This window comes from Phoenix dactylifera, chromosome 9 (genome assembly GCF_051530095.1).
Source record: "Phoenix dactylifera cultivar Ajwa chromosome 9, Ajwa_hap1_PhDact_Kaust_v1.1, whole genome shotgun sequence".
Lineage (NCBI taxonomy): Eukaryota > Viridiplantae > Streptophyta > Magnoliopsida > Arecales > Arecaceae > Phoenix > Phoenix dactylifera.
Genome location: NC_143198.1, coordinates 30,524,006 through 30,542,179, shown reverse-complemented (window position 1 = coordinate 30,542,179; position 18,174 = coordinate 30,524,006). Strand labels below are relative to the sequence as shown.

At 36.6% G+C, this 18,174-nt stretch overlaps 2 protein-coding genes across 9 annotated transcripts in view; both read right to left on the bottom strand.

Annotated features, from left to right (window-relative positions):
- Nucleotides 1-3,505: 3,505 nt before the first annotated feature.
- On the bottom strand, nucleotides 3,506-13,747 carry LOC103709003 (neutral ceramidase-like). 4 transcript variants are annotated; one of them, XM_088704949.2, is made up of 11 exons: nucleotides 13,348-13,747; nucleotides 13,081-13,257; nucleotides 11,226-11,627; nucleotides 9,524-9,732; nucleotides 8,159-8,518; nucleotides 7,759-8,017; nucleotides 7,400-7,670; nucleotides 7,190-7,315; nucleotides 5,538-5,601; nucleotides 5,137-5,306; nucleotides 3,506-4,157 (listed from the first exon to the last, which is right to left on the bottom strand). In XM_088704949.2, the coding sequence occupies exons 3-11, from the start codon at nucleotides 11,567-11,569 to the stop codon at nucleotides 3,609-3,611; spliced, it is 2,352 nt and encodes a 783-aa protein (XP_088561075.2). In that variant the 5' UTR covers nucleotides 11,570-11,627; nucleotides 13,081-13,257; nucleotides 13,348-13,747; the 3' UTR covers nucleotides 3,506-3,608. The 4 variants fall into 4 exon arrangements, with proteins under 4 accessions (XP_088561075.2, XP_008792373.4, XP_088561076.2 ...); XM_008794151.5 differs by having other exon boundaries at nucleotides 13,081-13,254; nucleotides 13,348-13,729; XM_088704950.2 differs by having other exon boundaries at nucleotides 11,226-11,624; nucleotides 13,081-13,254; nucleotides 13,348-13,729.
- Nucleotides 13,748-15,386: 1,639 nt separating this feature from the next.
- Nucleotides 15,387-18,174, bottom strand: part of LOC103709002 (E4 SUMO-protein ligase PIAL2) — a 30,380-nt gene continuing 27,592 nt past the window's right edge. For 4 of the 5 annotated variants that reach the window (XM_008794147.6, XM_039131172.3, XM_089925599.1 and 1 more), the window contains one exon: nucleotides 15,387-16,452. In XM_008794147.6, the coding sequence (XP_008792369.4) occupies nucleotides 15,844-16,452 (609 nt within the window). In that variant the 3' untranslated portion in view covers nucleotides 15,387-15,843. Of the gene's footprint in view, nucleotides 16,497-18,174 lie in introns of all 5 variants that reach the window. The other variant, XM_088704948.2, reaches the window with a different exon arrangement.

Below are 18,174 nucleotides of genomic sequence, written 5' to 3'. Positions count from 1 at the left end.
ACCAAGCTACAATTTGTATTATATCAAAGTACATAAGAGCAATTTATTTAACTTATTAACATATATTCATGGAGTTAAACAATTATTGGATGTACATTTTAATATTTCATATTTTAATCATAATTTTTATTTTTTTAAAAAAAATAAAAATAAATTTACTTGTTTTACTCTTATGATATTTTCAAAGTTTTATTGTTAAAAATATTTAAAAATTTACTTTTAAGTGTCATCGTATTCATATAGTAATTTTTTGCAAGCCCAACAATATAATTGATAGCCTCGATGTTATCATACCCAAGTTCTATATAAAAATTAATAATTTAAGTTTTAGAAGCAGTCTTCCAAAATCTCACAAATTATGTATTATTTACTGGCATATTAGTTCAAAGCCATAATAGTAGTTCCAGTTTCCAACACTTTAAATTATATGTTGTAGAATACAAATTTATAAGGACATTTACAATAAAGTACCACTACTAAGAAAATATTTATTGGAAAATAGCAGAATTTATACTATAATGCAGCCAAAAAATATTTTTAACGGCGTACGTATAATATGAAATGCCATAAGCAATTTGCGGCCAAAAGTTATTTTTATTGTAGTGTATATTTTGTACAATACTTTTGCTTTCTCTATAAGCATATTTATGCATCAGGATATATATATTTTTTTAACCATCATTTTCCATTTCTTATCAAGGGATATCAGAACATATCTCTCTTCGATTCATGTTCAATAGCCCAGTTATAAAGTTTACAACTGTTTGAGATACATATGGATAGATATACAACAACTGTACAAGTTGCAATATTTAAAGTCAAAAGGTGATATAATCTGTTGAAGAGATGAGCCACCGAGATGTTCTGAGATCCTGTAACATTTCTTGCATTGGTATTGCTTCTCGCGCCGGCTTTCCTAAATGGCAACTATGATATGAAAGACATGCTTGAGTATGTTGATTGGATTGTTTCTATGAAATCCCATGAACTGAGTTCATTTGCATTGTCTGCTTGTATATATATTTTTATGCTTGTCAAAAGATACTTTTGCATGGTTTTCGTTGATGGTGAAATGTTGACACTTGATCTTTTCTGATGGAAAAGTTTGACACTTGATCCACCTCCGGAAGATGCATGGACTCAAGAGGCTTCCTGTTCATGCATGATGGATAGACAAACGATGCCTTCTCTCAAAGAGAATTATAACTATTGGAGCCTCTCCAAGTGTTTAGTCTAGGTAATTATACTACTCCATCCCTTTCTCCGAAAAGGGGAAAAATCCAATAACTATTTCAAGGGTGGGTTTGGTGATGATGAACCTTTAATATTAAATCAAGGTAATAGGAAATGATTAAGGAGAAAGATGAGGTAGCAGATGAAAAAGACCAGCAAGCAACCACGCAAAGGTTATTGTCTGTTTTTTTTTTTTCTAATGATATGCAAAGGTTACTGTCAAACCTATCGAGTAAACAATTATAAGAGAGAGACGTTGCTTCTCTTAAGAGAAGAGGGTACCTATTCCTCTAGAGTCTAGAATCAATAGAGAACATCCATTTATTAAAATTATTTAACAATAAAAATATATATAATATTGATAGTCTCTAATTTATGCATCAACTATTTATAAAATTGAACGGCTAAAATAAAGTGAAACCATGTTTTGTTATGATTTAAATATTAAAATCTATTAATTTTCAGTCAATATATATTTTAACATATGTAGATCATGACTAATAAGATGGATTCTTAATTTAAATATTTTATTATATACCTTAATGCACTAGCACAATGAAAACTATTTTTATGCCCATATGATGCATAGGTTAGAGACCACGATCCATCGTACCAATACCGGTCAGCGTACCGGTGGCAGCCCGGACCGGTACGGTACCGGTCTGGTATGGACCCGTATTAGTTCCAGATTCTACGCTAATCCAACGTCGATCCATGCTGATCCCATACCGGTATATATCGATTCCGTACTGATCTGTACCAGTCCGTACCGGTCCCATACCGGTTCTCCAACGATAAGCTACCGGTACCGGGTTCCATGCTAATCCGGTACCGATTCCAAGCCAGACCGGTACGGCAAACCATGTTAGCGACTATTAAAAATATATGATATTGGATTTCTAGGTATTTTTAGTTATATCTATTAATATGGATCTTTTATTTATGTACCTTGTTATTAAGTTGGACTCGAGAGCAATAAATACTTTCACCTATCGGTAGGAGTATAGCCTATCCCTAATTATTACTTATTAATTATGTTTCATAATTCCTCATTAGATTGTTAGATCCGGCCAGCCTATGCAGCTACACATAAACCAACCTAGCTGATTACTTAATTAAGAAAACACATGACAAAAAAGCTATGAAATCAAAAGTTAGATTAGGAAAAATTATCTTTTGTTCGGTCAAGAAAAGCCTTGTGGAAAAGAAAAGGGGAAAAAATAACATTTTTCTTAGAGGAAAGGGGAAAGAAGATTTGACCTTCCCAGTTGATTAGCAAATTGAAAACATAGTGAGAAGAAGGAAAGTTGTTTCTACAAGAAAGACAGCTCCTCCATCAAGGATCAACAAAATGTGCCTTTTAGCGTACAAGTGGCTGAATTCTTAGAAGGCATAATATTATTGCTCTAGTGCTAGTTCTGGAAGATTCACTTGAGGCCCGAGCCGATTTGGGGCATGCTGCATGAAATCTTTTGATTGCAAAGCAAAATTGCTCAAATACCTCCCAAGGTTTGAAGCAGAAGAAATTATTTCCTATACCATACATGCCACCAATCACAGCTGCTCGCTTTTATAGCGATGCACCGAGGCGCATGCTTAAAGAATGGAATCAATAAAAATGAGCGGCTGCCACTAATGGCAAGCACAGCTATATGATGCATGCAGTGTAGAGAATAATTTCTCATGAAGCGGCTAGTTTGGGCCGTAGACTAGGCAACTGCTAATCGAGTTTTATGAGTCCGGTAATCATGAACATAGCTATCATTCACAAAGCCAAACGGATTTCCAAAAAGCTAAATGGATCTCCAAACTCTAGACCAAGTCTGAAGATCCTCAGGAGTGAAGATGGGTAGACTGACTCCACACAATGAAAGAATTCGAGTGAGAAGTCCCAGATTAGAACGTGATTAGAACTGAAAAAAAAGCCCTTCTTTACGATCACATCAAAGCCACCAACTGGACTTATATGAAAAGCAATAATTCACAACTGTTTACCAAAGCCCTCTCTAATCTTATGTAACATTAAATTTGGATTACTAATGTACCGAACAAGAGTATTTCACCCTGGAAAAACAAAAAGCGTGCTTGTGGAAAACCAAGTGCCTCCTACCTTTTGCCCTAAACTATCATTCATCAAAAAACCTGCCAACGCAAAGTACCAAGCAGCCTTTCTACAAACAAAAAACTCGCATTGCTCCAACCCTTCTTCCGATTAACCGTAAACCAAATGATCAGATAACAAAGACCATGCAATTAATTGCAAGCAAGCAAGAGAACCAAGCAAATTCTTCATCATCATATGATAGCATTAGTGACTTTATAGCATACATACTTCCAATATACCATGAAATCTAATACACATGCATTTAACCTTGCTAGAGAACGACAAAGGCATGAGAAGTGCCCGTGAAATGTTTGATCGACCCAAACAAGCTCTTCGAAGCACCAAAATGCCTTAACCTATAGATGCCCGAGATAACTGTTTCAGGGATCCTCCACTCTATAGTTGCATAGCTCCGAGAACTAAGCTTTGAAGGCCTTGACCACTTGAAACGCAGACACAAATCATCATCATCATAGGCAGGAAACCAAGTGTTGCTACCATCTAAGATCTCCACAAGAGCAAATGTACCATCAGTTAGGAGGTCATTCCTAGGGCAAGCAGACCAAAAAGTGGCTGTCACCATGTCGCCAGGCTTGAATGTAGAATTCTCAGGAACATCAGCACTGACATCCCCAAACTTCACACCAATGGGAGTTGTATCCACTACAACTCCAGGGAGCAAGCTGATTTGCTTGTCCAAGAGATCTGGAGGTTGTGGGCCTGGTTGGACATTTTGACCACTGACAAGTGCAGAAGCAAGCTTCTTGAATTCCTGAATGTAGGCACTCAATGTATGTGGGCCATATAATGTTGATGCTCCCTGACAAGAACCATGTGTTTCTTAAAGCATGTCAGAGATCTCAAAGCAAACAATTTAAAATCAGGACCTTGCAACATGCTTCCTGAGATCAGAAGGCAACATATAACCTAATGGAATTTATCCTAAAGCTGGTGGGTGATAGAATCACGTCACTATCGACAAAGAAAAAACATTGTCTTAGGTATTAGAAATGTAGTTGATAAGGTCGTAAACATGCTACATGGCATTGAGGGAATGATGTGTGAATGTACAGTATCATTGACAAAAAGGGACACATTTGAAATGATATCTCTATGAAGATGTTTGTTTATGATGGGGCCTCAAAAATAACTTTATTGATAGATCCAAATAACAGCTGTAAATTTTAATTTCTTGACCATAGTTGCTATGATGACCCTTTCATGAAACCCCAAATAGGGTTCAGAATTAGCAATATTTTAGATAATTCAATAGTAAACATAAGATTAATGTAGGGAATTCAAAATTGATGGGGTTAAGCATCAGCAATGAATATGCCATATAACAAGGAAACAGGCTTCAAGGGAATAACTCTATGTATGCATATAAAAGAAAAGATTTGTAATAGCCAATTAAAGTTTGCATGCATGCATGTATAAACTAATACACACACATGTATGTATGCATGTATGTGTGTATAAAAGATAAAGGAATATAACACACATGTATGTATACCTCACCAATTAATGCCTTTTGATATCTCCATTTCAAGCCAAACTAGTGGGAAGATATGGCTAGCAACATGCTTCCCAATATATCTGAACATATACTCCTATCATGTATTGACAGAATCTAAGCTGGCAACTTTACATTTTATGGGTCCACAAAGATTTGGTGCTTGGATATTGGAACGAACAAGGCACATTAATTTGGATGTAAGAAATTATTAGCAATAAACAGTTGATTCATAGAAGACCTAAAATTTTTTGTAAAATCAGTATGATGGACCAAAACTACAAACCTCATATCTTTGGATCTGGTATTCTTCAAAGGTGGTCACGTATTGAGAGTATGTGTTCGACAATCCAGCAATAACCATGTGAATATTGCTACCAAATTCACCGGTGCCACCACTGGTAAGTAGTGTTTGCACAGCATCTCGGAGACGCCTCCCAGCCATTGTTGTGAATTCTTTAAAGAGAGACAGTGTAAGAAAATTAAGAGCCATTGTAGAAATCAACCCGATTAAGGACTATGGAGCAAAAGAACAATAAATTGAAGAGACTATCTAACAAAAAGACGTGAAGAATTTACAGGAAGGAACAAAAATTTATTTTGCTCAATAAATATGTAAAATGTTCTGCATCCAGCATCTTGATATTAGTGCACTGCAAGAAAAAAAAAAGGAGCAATCACATATACCTCCAGGTACACACAGGATGACCACTTGTCCTATTTGGATTATCTGGATTGGAAGTATAGAAGGCTGAAGGGGGCAAATGAAAAAGTGATCAGACATGCAACAGAAAAAGAGAGCTACTTATTCTACAAGCAGCACAAAAGGCAAGCTATTGCGAGATAAATGCATAGTGCAACCATTCAAAAAAAAATGTGAACGCACTAAAACACAGTCAGAGATCCCAATTTTGAGAAGAGCACGTGAAAGTGCATGTAGTTCACCACTTTGATGCATCAGGGTAACCATTAAAATAAAAATCATCAAGCATCACTAATCCACTCTAAGATGCTTTTTCATAGTTATTAAACCTGAACAGATCGGCCTGTTGGACGAAAAATAGGTGAACCAGCCCCCAGTCTGGTCCGGTATCTTAATAGGGCTGGAAATGCAAATAAGCTGGTAAGAACCAGATTGAACCAGCCGGTTTTCAAAAAATCGGTGACCCTGGCAGTTTTAAACTAGTGAACTGGCCTCCTATCCAGTCCGGTTTCTTGATAGGACTGGAAATGCAAGTAACCAGGTAAGAACCAGATCGAACCAGCCGGTTTTAGAGAAAACCAGTGACTCAGGTGGTTTAAATAGAAGTTTAATTGGGTTATTTGAAATAGTGTCCAATTGGAGGTTCGAATCACTTACCACCTGTAAGGTTAAGAACCTCTCAACCATTGATACAGCGGTTAAGTTATGATAACTTATTAAGTTCTGAAAATTATATCTATGCTATTTAAAAGGAGTTATTTGCTTGGTATTTCAATAATCAATCTTTAAAAAAAGAAAAAATAATTCTTTTTACCTCTAGCACAAAATCAAAAAAGATATAGAAAAGATATAGTTCATTTTATTTATTTGGATATCTAAAATTTTAACCTTTAAAAAACAGAAATATTAATAAATTCTGCATATTTTCCAACATTATTTATAACTTTTCTTTTTTTTAAAAAAAAATAAATGAATCATGATTTTTTCTATTTATGCTGAAATTAAAGATAGTGTAGAATGTAATAAATCAATGTGATTTGGAAGAGTATTATTTAAAGTAGGAAATTTATCAATAGTTACTGATATTTTTCTCGTATTGCATCTATTTTTTGACATTTTAATTTTTTTAATTTTTATTATAACCCAGTCTGGCTGATTGACTTGGCGGTCGAACCAGTGACCCAGTGACCTCGCCGTTTGGCTAGGTCGATCTCCAGTACAAATTTAATAACTCCGGTTTTACTTAAAAATTCATTTTAGTAGGATGAATTTATAATCATGTACAACTCATTAAAATAAATGCACGAGACAAGGATGGAAAAGAGTCTACCTATCAAATGATAATTCATTAAAGTCATCTCCTACTGTATGCCTATATAAATCATGCAGTTTCTAGATAATCAGAAGCACAGGAACAACTAGGAACAGTATTTCAGCAATTTAATCCACCAGTTTGTGCCTCAGGAATGATTGCAGTTTCTCATATCAACCCTTGCTTTCTTCCTCTTTTGTCTTCTAGACTCTTTCCAAGTTCCAGGGAACCTAAGAAGGGAGCTCCTGGGTTCATGGGCAAGCCTCTTCTTTCCTTTCAAGTGTTAGGTGGGTACAAGAAATATATGTCTAAGACACTACTCACCGCCCAATCATATGGCTGCTTCATGTCACCAGTATCAAGTAAAATAGGCTTTGGCTTCTGACATTCAATTTGCTCCTTAGTTGGTGTTTTCAATAAGTTCCTCACTAATTTCCAGAAAAGATTACCCTGAAACAGCATCAAGACAGACAACAGTTGAATACTCAATTAGTACTCTCCATGAAAAGATGAGGACAAAATGCTATAACCAACCTCATCATCCCCTTGCTTGAAATCAAATGCTCCAGGGCCATCAGTGGTTCCTGCAGCAAAAGAAAACCCCATCGCTGCTGGGCATGTTTTGACCACTTCCTGACCTCCCCCACTCGAAGGAAGGTTAACCTCAAGCTGTGAGAAATCTAAGTAAGTGTGGCGATACTCAACCTTCCCCTTTACTTGCTCAGATGCTGTGTTGAAGAGATCCATAGCTTTGATGAATTGCCTTTCACCGATAATGCGCGTGCTTTCAAACTCATCTGGGTATCTGGCACATAAACCAGATCATTCAAGATTGTAGCAATAATTTATCATATAATCTAGAAAAAAATACTAAGCAATTACATTAATAGTACCCTGGGCCACGGCCATAGCAGAGTTCATTCTTCCCATTGCAGGTACTGTGGTTGAAATCACAAGGGAGTCCAGTGTCTATGCAGAATGTTCCAAGCACATTGGGACTAACATCTCCACAATTTGATTGACAAAAGGCAGATACAAATTTTGGTTTGCTACCCTGACCACTCCGGACACGCTGTCCGACACTCAAAGAACTTGCTAATCGCCTTCCACCTGATGCCTGGAAGGAGGATGCTAGCTGCTGTAACTCATTCACTGCAATAAATGCAAAATAATAAATAAAAATTTACATCAAGAATTTTGTGGAATAACCCCCTACCTAAAATTTTGCCACCAATATATAACATGAGGTTGGATAATAAATGGCTAGAAGAGCAGAATCATTTTCAGACATACAGTTCTCATGTGGCTGAGGAATTATGCTTGAGACTCTTCGCTTTAGTTTGCTACCAACCCCAAAAGCATCGTGGTATATGCTGTTGATTCCTTTAGGGAAACCCTTTTGTCCAGCCCAGTCCTCCATGAAACGTGCAGCAGCACCTTTGTTGTCTCCACTTATCAAGGAGTTGGTGCGACTCATGGAAGTTCCATGAGTTGCAAACCAGTTAAAACTTCCAACTGGACCATATTCATCATCTACAAACTTCAGCAGAGTCATTTCTTTATCAACATCATACTTGTACTGGTTGCGCTCTGAAGCAGGATTGTTTAGGTAGGCACTAGGACTGCGATTGGCACCAGCATCCAGGAGCTCTCCTGAAAATCGAAAGATCCAATTCCATAACAAAGGATCATGTAACTATCGAAACTAATTACAAGTACAGAATAACGAAAAATATGAGATTTTTCAGCAAAAAAACTATAGCTATAGGGACATGGTGTCGACACATTTCACCAAATAACTAACTAAAATAATACCATGGACTTCAAGACAGCTATACATCTGATAATATCTCTAGTTAGATTTGTAGGTTGGATAAATTATAAGGGAAAAAAAAACAAATCAGTACCTTTTCAGTTGACAAATCTTAGGGGCACTAGGCTAACAAAACAGAGCAGAAACTGAACTAATAAATAATGCTCACACACTAAGATAAATGAAATTGCACAATATGTTATGTGGTGCATATTTTATTTTATCACATTATTCCAACAAGATAGCCAAAAATAGACAATACAAGCACTTAGATGTACGATTATAAAGGAATATCTTACTCTCTTTACCATCAAAATTTTTTCGTATCTAACATTAGTCAACAAGCCTATGTTACTAGTACACACTCCAACATTAACTTTACTGGATGCAGGTATATGAAATGTTTGAACGATAGTGATAAAAATGATGATTATAATGACGAGAGCAATAACCACCACAGCAACCTGCACAAAGAAACCTGCAGTAATTGATAAAAGCTTTAATACAATATTCTTTAATTGTCAGACAATGAAAGTTTTTATAGACAAAGAGGCCATACAAATAACCTCTTTGTGCTTTATAAGTTGATGGTTTCAACCCTCAGACTTGTTATACCGCTCTAACCATCTTTACACAACACTCACACAAACACATGCTAAAATTATATGCTTAACTCAAAATTGACTATGCAAAAGAAAACCTGTTGTTTAAAATACATGACATCAGTTGTTTTAAATAAATGACATCAACTAGAGAGATGACAGTATCCAACCAGACAGAATAAACAAATAAGGAAAATAGTCCATTTTACAATTTGCAATGCAGAATGCCTCCCCATACTTTACCTTTATTCACAAAGATATTTCCAGGTCGGAGGTTTTCATGAGCTTGTACAATGCTTTTCTCAATGCCATCAACAATGACATCAAATGATTGCCTTACAAATCCAAGAGATGTTACAATATACACAATATATTGAAGATAACCCCCAGGTCCAGCATGAGTATGAATGCCACTGATGACAACATTTTGTTCATTATAAATGCCTCCATACCTGCCAAAATGAAAGATAATAAGATCCACCAGTCTGCAAGACCATTTAAAGTAACAAAGTAATATCTCTGTGAAACTGAAAAAAACAAGCTGAATGTTTGGATATATAAGTTGTGAAGAGAAATCGAAATCCATCCATCCATACATTCATACACACATCAGCAAAAGACAATGCAATTTATAAATCATGTGTTCCCAAGTTAAGGCATTGCCTTCCCAAAGTACTTTTCTATGGGAACTTGTATTAGAAATAACGAAAGGCGTATATGGTGGTCCCATGAACAAGAGTTACAACCAAAAACATATCATCCCATAATATAATAATAGAAGGACCTAGCCAACAAAGAATAGGAAGGAACTCATAGACTATGTCCAAAAGGATCATTACATGAAAATATCACTTTGTGAGGCTTGTGACGACTTATATGACTTTACCAACCTGAAACTATTGTCTTCTTTTGAGGAAAAATAACAAAAAACCACAAAGATTTATGATATGGTGATGCCAAGAGACTAATCAGCAAACTTCAAATAAAGAAATAACATCAACCTAGTAGTATAAACTATATGAACATAAATAGCTTGTATTTTCTGTGAGGAATTATAACATTCTGAACTATCCATGAAGGGCAGCTCACTATTGCTGGATCAGGACAAATCATATGTACGCAACCTTATCCCCCTATGCATGGAGAGGCTATTTCCGTATTTCAAACCTATGACCTCCAAGTCACAATGTAACAACTTACCATTGCGCCAAGGCTCAACCTTTCTGAACTATCCATGAAAGTTCCATAATCTATACTAGCCCAAGATGCGAATCGTGCATTACTTAATAAATTGCTAGCACTTAGTTTTGGTGAACAAAGTAACAAATCCACAATCAACTATTTGTTTGAATGTTCAGAATGCAAAGCTAGCAATGCACAATATGCATATAGTGATACCCGGGAGCTTTTATACAGTGTAGAATCCCATGGATAGTTCCATTCTAAACTAGAGCAAGGTTCATGTAGCAATAAATAACAGTTTTTTATCCCATTTACTTGGAACCAAAACCATGAATCATTCTTCATCAAACATTCCAATTAATTTTTTTTCTAAGAATTCTTTTTATTCATATTCTTTTAGGACTTCTCCACTTCTTTTCTGGCCCGTCTGCACGAAACTGGGCCATCTTATAAGGAGTCCACTAACTTTCATTGGACATGTACCAAGTACCAACATTTAAGTTGGTGCCTCATCACCTACTCATCAACCAGTGCAACCCCTAAGCTTCCTCATACATACTCATTTGTGACCCCATTTGTCTTGAGTTTTGCAAATTTATGCAGCATTTTTAGCTCTGTTATGTTTACTTAATGTGCATAGACCCTCATTAGTGCCTGACTCATAATGCAAGGTTTAGATAATCTAACTTAAGAGCAGTATCATTGGGTAGTTGAATAGGACTTAAGAATAACAGCATAGGAAAGTTTTATGACTTATCGTCACCTCGACTTTAGTCTTTCAATCACTTTGATGGTGACAAGTTGAGATGCCATGCAAGCGTCAAGATTCACAAACACCACACGGTTCCCCCCAGGCTCAGCAACAATGAAAGAGCGGGCCTGTAGCCTGAAATGAATTCCAGATGCAATCTGCTCGGCATTAGCATACCCCATCATGTTGACATCAGCTGCAGGTCCTGTTATGTCATAGCTCCCAAGCCCGATCAAGTATGTTGAATCCGAGAGAGTTTCTCTGCAGTTATGAAAAAAGAGTACTAGCAGAAGCCAAAACCAAATGCTTGCAAATGCAGTGTGAGCATGGCTGTAGGAAAGAAGAAATAGCCCCATTCGTACTGACAAAAAGACCCCTCCGATTAACTCAGATGTGCCATATCATATTTAGCTGCTGGAGAGTAAGGAGGAAAGAAAAGCCAATTAGCACATAGCTTAAGAGGAGAAAATATCTAAAAACTACTTAAATTAAAACCAAAAAAATGCATCTGTAGACTTGTGCAAATTATGATGACAGAAAGACTATAACATGTCATTTCTCAAATCATAGGAACTGCATATCATTGATAGTTGCCTTTGAACTCTCAAATAATTAAGTAAACCAGAAGGAGCTGCCTCATATTCTAGCATCAAGTAGGCATTTGGCTTCCCATATTTATTACTAGTCAATCAGTTGCAAGTGCTGGCACTGACAAGAAGGCTGCCAACCTAAATACAACATAGGACTGCTACATGTGGAACGGACCACCAGTTATACATCACTTAAAGAGTGCCGAGCTTAAGAAAAACCTAAATCAGTTTAAGCCAGTTCATGTGCAGCATAAAGAAATGAACATGTTCTATTCATGTAGCCTGTACAGCTAAATCTGTCAAATGAGATCAAGAAGAAAGCAAACTCTTTCAGAAATATCCATGGACAATTTTTGAATTGTACTCAATTTTTTGCTCTGCAGGATCCATGAAACCATGTATGATCACTCCACAACCTCTCAATCTTCTACTTTATAACCACCATCCCATAATACAATTCCAACTTTTCAGACAACAAAGACACTAGATGCAGTATATGTTATAGGTTTTTAGGTATAATAAAATGAAATAACGTCTTGAAAAGGCCTCAGTTGAGAATACTTTACATATCTGCTCAAGTTAGAAAGTAGAAAAGCGAATGATAAAGACCTCTTTAAGAAAATGAACTGCAAAAAAGAATTCAAATCAAACTCGAGATTTATGGTGACACAGTACTACCGATTTACAGCTAGACATATAACATCATCAGTATTCCTAAGAGTATTTACAGTATGGATCAAGAAAGTTTTAACACCCATATGTCCAACAATACCTATTGGAAAGTCCATAATTAACCGAACTATTAAACCCTAATATTACTTCTCGAGGAAATTATATTGATAACCTGCATCCAGTTGTGCTCATTATGATCTAATACAGCCCATAGACTCCCAACATGTCCAATTACATAATACCTAAAGAATGAGGTAACTAGACAAATTCAGCTCAAATCTTCAAGTGATGTATCAATGGCTACTTGATGCATAATTTTTCATCCAGACGTCTCACATAATCACATATCTAATAACGAATTAATGGTGAAATATACCTAAAATCTGAATGCAAATTTTATATAAATCTGAATTTCTTGGAAGCATGGTACAAAGCTCGCGCATGGAACCAACATTTGCCCGTCAAATTCTATGAACAAATGGGTTCCAATCGGACGCATATACATACATATAACAAGTACCAGAATATAGTTCGGATTTACGGGTAGTAAAAAGATTGAGAGGAGAACCCTCCGGCCAAAATCGGAAGGCATCAGGAAAGCTCACCAGAGCGAAGGCCCCGCCCCCTCGCACTGCAAGAGAAAACACTTGCAACTCGAAGACAACCCTTTATTACAACTCCAACGCTTCCACTTCTATATACAGACGACCGTCCCCCAAGATGGAAACCGGATGGGCTTCTCGCTTACGAGACGAGGATCGTCGGATCCCGTATCTATGCTGCTATTAAAAAAAAAAAACCGAAACCCCAATCAGGCTTGAAGCCGTCACATCAATTTCTCACTAAAGAAAACGAGTAAATCATCTATATACCTATACGGATGACGGTGTCGGGATAAGCCGGTGGAAGCGCCGAGGCCCCGTGGGGAGTGAGACGAGAACGGAGAGCCTGAGGTATTGTTTCCTCTGATGGATAGAGAATAATCTGTCTTCTTCAAAACGCCAGCGGCGTGAGGTGGTTGGGCACCTCGAAGAAGAGAAGTGTGGCGTAGACTCGACGAAACTTAAACCGACAGAGGGTGTAGGGGTAGAAACGCGGATGAAGCCACGAGGGCCCAAATATTAGGCCCGAGCCCCAACTCGGCCAGGCCGAGCTCAGGGCCGCCGGCCGGCGAGTCGGTCGGTTGGTGAGATAAGCCGCGGTCCACCTACGGGTGTCGGCCCACCTGATTATTGCTTTATTTTCACCATCTTTCCTCCTTTTTTACAGTGACTTGTGTCTGCCTATTATGGAGATTTGTCCATGTTCACGGGCATGACTTGTAAAAGAACTCCAATTTGATATTTAGGTTAGGTCTGGCAAGAATTTATTAGACAAGCAGTTGTTACAGGTAAGGTTTAAATGGACACAAATGGCAGAACTGTAAAGTTTAGAATAGTGGATTACAGAAAAATAATAATTTTTTTCCTGTGATTTATAGCGCGACAAGAATATGATTGCAATATATTTCATCTACTTTTTGGATGCCTGATCGGTAAGTAGTTTGAAAGAGATGAGATCTGTGGAGAATTTGTTTTGATTTCTGAAGAAACATCTACATGGGTGCCATTTTTTTCCCTTTCTAAATTTATTACATCGAGTTTCCTTTATAATTAGTTTACGTGTGGCAGAACGATACAAATTTGGAGATGGAAGTGCGAACATATCCAAGCATATCAACATATTTTGGATTTTTCAATGGGATCCATGTCCGGCGGACACGGCAAGCTAATGGATGAATCCAGAAATGAATATCACAATCTGGGGTCATCAGCAAACACAGGAGAATGGGGATAGCTCCCCCAACAGACTAATAAACAGACACCACTAAAGACCTATAATGAGCATCTTCAATGCGGCCTCGATGATAGTAACATTCCGAAAAATATGCTGCCTACGAAGACAATAGAAACAAATAATGTTCGGCTCTTCAAAACAAAAAGTTTCTTCTCTCGCAACCTAGAATGGTGTTGAAGGATGCGATCAAACATGTGTTCATGTATCAAAAATAGGAGATTTGATCCAACTCAGCCAGTTAGAACCCTCATTAAAAATGGAAACCGTTAATGAGAGAATCGGTTGACAAAATGCACTATCACGTGTCAATAGATCATATTGTAAGTCTGCATTATATTTGGAAGAACCAACTTGCTGTTGCTGTGACTATAACTTATCCCGAGCATGAATGCAGGCTCCCAGCCTATCATTCATAGGATGTTGTCTACTGATGATTATACAAAGCCAAATAGGACTCATTTGAATCGCAGAAAAAAATTTTCCTCATCAAAATATTTTTTTAAAAAATCTAATTGCTGGAAAAATAATTTTAACATATTTAATTAACTATAAAAAAAGTAGCTTATGTTTGATTAAGCATCTACTTTTTAGAGAAAGCTATATAAAATATATAATATATTTTTAATAAAGAGAAAAATCTTATTTATGAATTTTAATGGCTCAAAAAATAGTTTTGAAAAAAAAAACATCCCAAATCTTAATCGATAGAAAAATAACTTTTTCATGTTAATTTTTTTTCTTTTTTTTTGAAGCATTAAAATCTCATTTTCATAGAAATATTTTTTTATTTTTTAAAAAATTCCAACTAAATAAAAAATTATTATTTATTTTGTTGACCATACTTTTTTTCCTAACCAAACAAGTCCTGTGAAGCCATGAAATTTAGATTTTAAAGTTCAGCTACATTTCTGAAGTTCACTTATGGAACTGAAGAAAGACCAACATACCCAATTACATTTAGTCAAGCACAGCTGGAAAAATAACTGTATCCCAACTTCATGTTCAACCAAGCAGTGATTGCAAATACATGTCATCCCTACATGGAACACTAAAATAAAAGAAAAGAAACATCAGATAGTACCTTTCCAACCATTTATCGCCATTTTAATAAACCAATTGTCTTGACAATGTAATAATTCTTGCAGTGCATGTCACTTTCACAATAAAGCTATCCTGTAAAATAGGAAGGTTTTCTGCATAATAATCAAAAAAAAAAGTTTAAAAAAATCAATTTCCATCCCTATTCGCTTCATAGAAATAATTGTGTCCAAAAGAGACCGTGCAGTCAGACCCAATCAACGCCCAGAACTCGAAAGATGCCTGGAGATACAGAAAAATGGATGAGAGTATTCCCATGTAACTTTGTTGTTTCCAGTACTTTCCACTGTCTATAGTTAGAAGGAACCAAAATTAACGCATCCCAAAAGCTTGCTCCGCTTGGATGCTCAGATCTCCTGGTTGTTTGATTAAATTGCCATACTTCCAGTTAGCCTGATGTACAAGGGAACCATGGACATTAATACCAGCAGGAATCAACACAAATGTTGATCAGTAGAGGCAGCTGATAGCCTGGCAGACACCTGTTGGGTTGGTTGAGCTGCATAGTGTCTTAGGGCAGCTGAGTAAGCTTCACCTGTTAAGCTTCCTCTCATCCGTCCCATTGGCTGCCAGTTCCGCTCAGATGGTGATTCTGCAAAACTATCAAAGCCTGCCACTGCCTCTAGCCCTCCATACGTGTTTTGCAATTGCTCATTGCTTGCCCGTCTGAAACCACCAGCAGTTGCTTGGAAGGATAATCCTGATCTGGATGTACATGGAAGAGCTAACCCTGAATGTGGCCTTATGTGCACTGCATGATGGGCATCTAATAGATGATTCGATCCATTTGACAAGCTCCCCGATGATGCAACAGTAGCATTTAGTGATGCTTGACACCCTTGCATAGAAGGGATGCATGAAGATTGTGGAAGGATATCGGTAGAATGGCTCATGGATTGATGTGTCCTCAGACTTCGTAGCTGATGATGGGAATTCTGAATGTCTGATAAAGGCTGCAATGGAGCTCTATAAGCACCCAATCTTGTCTGCTGGTCCACCAAGGTTCTCAAGCCGAGTTGGTCAAGTGCTGGAAGTCCAACCACCTGTTGAAACGCTAGATTCAGAATATTGCGATGTTCTTCACAATCTTGAATCAATGTAAATGACCACAAAGAGCAAAATCAGCTAGAGAAGCATATTTTTTAAAATGTGAAGGCAACTGATGGATAAGGCCATTTAAAGTCGCAAAAATCAAATCAAACAAATCTTATTTATGGTACAGAAATAGAGGTTTTCAACCATTTATGAGACTCAAATGGATTTACCATTGTTACAATTCATAATACAGTAACCTTTAATGAGTTGAATAAGCAACGCTAGTTTCATATTTGCTGACCACAACATTAGTTTCAGTGCAAGAGGAACAACAGAGCTCATGCAAATAAGAAAAAGGCAAAAAGCAGCAACAATTGAATAAGCAATATACCCATAAGAAACCTAGTCCATGCTATTCAGCAGTTGTTACAAAAAGACATGCAGCATTCATGCAACGTTCTCATACGATCCCTTCACGCATTTAGCACAAATAGGATGGGGGTCAATATGACCGCTGCCAAAAACATGTTCTAGTACACATCAGAATGGAGGAGAGATACCTAAAACCATCACAAACATACAGCACCATCAACTTGAGCTTTATCAGCATTGTACGACATAAAACATGGAAATTGACAATATAAACAGAGGCACTGATAATCCTAGTCACCTTCAATCCATATCAATTCACATAATATATGCCTTCTATGAAACTATAGATTGCAACCTTCATGAGTCAAACATTATCGTTCGGTTACTCATAGGCTGACGGAAAGTCAAGCCTTCAATCCTGCTATTCAAAACCCAGGCAGTTAAGTAGACAGTCTCTGTAATAGTTGAATCTAGAGAAAGCAATATTAGATATTCAACTTTAAAAAACTCTAATGGCAAATCATATGAAACCAATTGCTTTGATTAAAAACTAGAACAAGAAAGAGGCAAAAAGAAGAACAGAGAAAACAAATAATATTATAAAATAAATTGCACTTCGCCTTCTTTTGCTTCAATCTGTCTCACAGCTTTGCCTATACGACCATCACAGTAAGAAAAGTACCTCTTACATTCTTTCAACCAATAATTATATGCACCTATTGTTTTGTTTCTCATTGATGTATCATATTCTACATCTCTGTGTATATATATATATAGTTCACTTTTCACGCTGGAATGGAAATTAGTATGATGGCAAGGCATGTGTATATATATATTTCAAACTGGAGTGGAAATTCATATGATGGCGAGGCAAAAGAAGTGAAAAGCTATAGTGAGATAAGGAATTGATCAGCCCCGCTTTCAAGGACGAGGCCTAGGATTAATGCTGATTTAAATAGATACAAATGATTGCTGTTTACATACCTATCTCAACACTTTATAACATCATATGAAAAAAATCATGTAATAATTTGTCTCATATTGTTGCATACAAATTTATATATTGACAGTACAACGCTTTTATTTGAGTTTTTTTCACGTTGCTGCACTTCAAAAAATATGCTAGGCTAAGTACCTCAAAAATTCTTTTGGTCTACCTAAAATATGTATAATCAAGTTTATTTGGCATACATGTGATGAAAAATAGAATGGTGCATCATACATAATAAGAGGGGGTTTTATCTTTTCTTTTATTTTCTTTTTGATGACAAAAATGATGTGATCATTTTATAGTCAAAAGAGGTAGCTTTGCCAAGAAGATCGATTTCCAGATGAAGCATCATAGAAATAAAAAAGAA

Excerpts from the sequence above, each read along its gene's own strand:
- LOC103709003 (XM_088704949.2), bottom strand. The coding sequence starts at position 11,569 with ATGGGGCTATTTCTTCTTTCCTACAGCCATGCTCACACTGCATTTGCA. Across the intron at positions 7,671-7,758 it reads TGCTATGGCCGTGGCCCAGG|ATACCCAGATGAGTTTGAAA; the intron begins GTACTATTAATG and ends TTTATGTGCCAG. Across the intron at positions 5,307-5,537 it reads CATCCTGTGTGTACCTGGAG|AATTCACAACAATGGCTGGG; the intron begins GTATATGTGATT and ends CTCTCTTTAAAG.